Consider the following 2,971-nt stretch of genomic DNA (forward strand, 5'->3'; position numbering starts at 1 on the left):
TATAAGTACGAAATTTATACTACCAATATTGATAACTAATCTCCAACAAGAAATCTACGCGGAACACTAGATGAGTTCTTCCGACCAAACCAAATTTTTCCCGTACATAATTAAGGAATCTTCTTATATCTAATCTAATATAGTAGTACATAACATGCATCGGTCAAAACACTAATTTTTGGTTAATATGGGCGGGAATCTGTCAAATAAGGTAGAGTTTGCATCATAAAAATTGTATTAATTGAATTTAACTGCTTCTGTGTATTACCGAGGCAATTCTCTATCCCATGCTTCATTAACTGCCTCATATAGAGTCACGAAAAAGACAATAATTTAATTTCTTGAAGAAAAAAAATCGGCACATAGAGCCACGAAAATCAATTGATTTTAAGGTCTATGTACTCTCTCCGTCCCAAATTATAAGGAAAAATAAAAAAATCACATTTATTAAAAAAAAGTAAAACATGATAATTTGAAATATATTTTTGTGAGTTTTTCTTGGAATAAGTTGCATAGGAAGATGTAAAACCAATTTTTATTGGTTGTTGTTTATTGAGAAAAGGGGAGATAGAAAATTAAATGCAATTTGCATTTAATTTTATGAGAATAAAGGAAAAACATTCTTGAAAATAATTTTTTTCCTTATAATTTGGAACAAAAAAATGGATTTTTTTCCCTTATAATTTGGGACAGAGAGAGTATTTAATAACAACTAGTATGATACCCGTGCCAAGCACGGGGGCAAACCTTTAAAAATTTACTTATTTTTGTTTACAACATAAATAAAAATTATGATGAATAGAGTAACAAAAAACGCATGATAAAAAATAATGGTCGATTTTTAGAAAATCAAATAACTCATATAATTTCTTTTCGTGATATCTAAACTAATGGTCAAATTTTAGGAAATCAAACTTACGATTTATTGACACCATTAACAAAAATATATCATCAAACGGTGAATCTCATTTAAAGTAATAACGGATTTGTGCTACATGAGCTCACACATCTCATATTAAAATTTTTGTATTTTATGAGCATAAAGTACTATTAAATTAAACTTAATATATGCTTTCATTAGATATATTAGAATGACCCATAAATAAACACATTTTCTTTTGATATAAATTTTAAAAAATAAATGTTTACCCTTGACTAACAATTAAAACACGTCTACTGCATGTTCTCCAATAATACATATTATCATAAGGAATCACTTTGGTATTGCATACACAGGATAAATACCACCAATCGCAGTTAGGTTCCAAATGTTCTACTTTGCCCAATATAGCGTACACCGACCCCTGCAATATTTAATTGTGACAACTTAGGTACAACTTCATAAATCTAAAATGAAAATAGACAAACAAATCAATATCAGTAATGGTTACCATTGCACATAAACCAAGGGTTGATAGAGTATGTCTAATTGTTTTGTACACCCACTGATCCAATACATGTGCTTTTGTAGTTTCATTTATTGCATATATCGAATGAGGCTTAGAAATTGTTCTGTCCAGCATTCTATAGATATAAAAGACATATTTTATTAAGTGAACATAAAATGCATTCCAAACTACTCCGTGTATATACTGTAAATAGGAGAAAACTATAAACCTTTGCTTCAATTCTGCAGCGGCATCAATATTTGGATTGAATAACACCCTTGTATATTGTCCGAAATTCTGAACAGTAGGTATACCTGAATTATAATTTAGTTATGTTGAATTTTGTTTAAGCATCGAAGCCTTATTAAAATTACACGGTGAGGGTTATGTGATACCTTTCCAAAAATTCATCCTTCCAAAAAGCAATACAACACATGTACTGTCGGATGCATCAGACTTTAAAAAATTAATCAGCTTGTCCACATAATGGCCACGTAGAATACACTTAAATCGATAACTAAACAAAACATAAAGATTAATAAGTTACTCTCTCCATCCCAAAATATAAATAAAAATAAAAGAAAAAAACTTGATGTATTGGGTTAAAAATTTGGAGTACTTTACATTATTTATTTATTAAAAAAATAAATAAATAATTGACAAACGAAAGTCTTAGTTTTATAGACAAACGAAAGTTTATTTAATTTTATGCTAAGTATATATTATAGACAAACCTATCAAATAATCGGTATCATAGTTATCATTAAAAATCTTATGAGGTTCACTGATCATGTATATATTAGCAGGTATCAACTTGTCATCAAATTTTTTGATTTTAGTTCCAAATTGAAAATTAATTTTATAGGCATGATTGGTGGTTCTATATGATCCCACATTAGTGGCAACACTAAAGTTGCTTATGGAATACACATGGCCCTCAGTGAGTTCCTTTTCATATTTGTAAATTAATGTTCTTCGAACTGTTGCATGGATCTTTTCACCCTAGAATACACAAAAAAAAAAAAAAATTAGATATGATTGCTTAAAAAATTTAAAAAATAAATTGAAAATCAAGATGTGAATAAACCTTCTTATCCATCAAAACCATTTCTAAAGAATATGGCAGCACATCTCTATTCATATCTTTAACAAACCACATGCGAACAATTCTAACCAATACATTCCATGTTTCTTTGGATGGAGAAATTTCAGAAATATAATTATATTTTGGAGGCATTTTCTTAAAAATTCAAGTAAATAAAAAACAATGAAAATAAACAAAGAGATATAACTATAACTAAAGAGAAGAGAATTGAGAAATGATGAGTTTTAGGGTTGAGATTAAGGTCCTATATATAGTGAAAAAAGGACATATGAGTAATTTGGTCAAATTAAATGTTTCCTTTTAAATTACCCTAATAAAAATTTAGGAATGTTTTATGCACATGATTTGAATCAAGACACAAACAATGACTTTATCCATACCATCCCCACATATTTGCGATCCAAAAAAAAAAAGCATAAAAACTATAAGCAACAATCTTCCCCACATATTTCCTTTTTAATACTATTGTGCCACAATT

The 2,971-nt window shown here is 28.4% G+C and overlaps 1 protein-coding gene across 2 annotated transcripts; it reads right to left on the minus strand.

The window, feature by feature from the left end:
• Window positions 1-1,055: 1,055 nt before the first annotated feature.
• Window positions 1,056-2,388, minus strand: LOC123913837. Of its 2 annotated transcripts, none has more exons than XM_045964713.1 (4): window positions 1,784-2,388; window positions 1,618-1,702; window positions 1,392-1,524; window positions 1,056-1,304 (listed from the first exon to the last, which is right to left on the minus strand). In XM_045964713.1, exons 1-4 carry the CDS (start codon window positions 1,797-1,799, stop codon window positions 1,146-1,148), a joined length of 393 nt encoding a protein of 130 aa, XP_045820669.1. In that variant the 5' UTR covers window positions 1,800-2,388; the 3' UTR covers window positions 1,056-1,145. The 2 variants fall into 2 exon arrangements, 1 of the variants encoding a protein (XP_045820669.1); XR_006811718.1 differs by having other exon boundaries at window positions 1,153-1,304; window positions 1,618-1,685; window positions 1,784-2,008.
• Between the last annotated feature and the right edge of the window lie 583 nt (window positions 2,389-2,971).

The sequence above is a fragment of the Trifolium pratense genome, linkage group LG3 (assembly GCF_020283565.1).
Source record: "Trifolium pratense cultivar HEN17-A07 linkage group LG3, ARS_RC_1.1, whole genome shotgun sequence".
NCBI lineage: Eukaryota > Viridiplantae > Streptophyta > Magnoliopsida > Fabales > Fabaceae > Trifolium > Trifolium pratense.

Coding starts and splice junctions, on each gene's coding strand:
- LOC123913837 (XM_045964713.1), bottom strand. Junction 1,525..1,617: donor GCTGCAGAATTGAAGCAAAG/GTTTATAGTTTT, acceptor TTATATCTATAG/AATGCTGGACAGAACAATTT. Junction 1,305..1,391: donor CCCTTGGTTTATGTGCAATG/GTAACCATTACT, acceptor TAAATATTGCAG/GGGTCGGTGTACGCTATATT.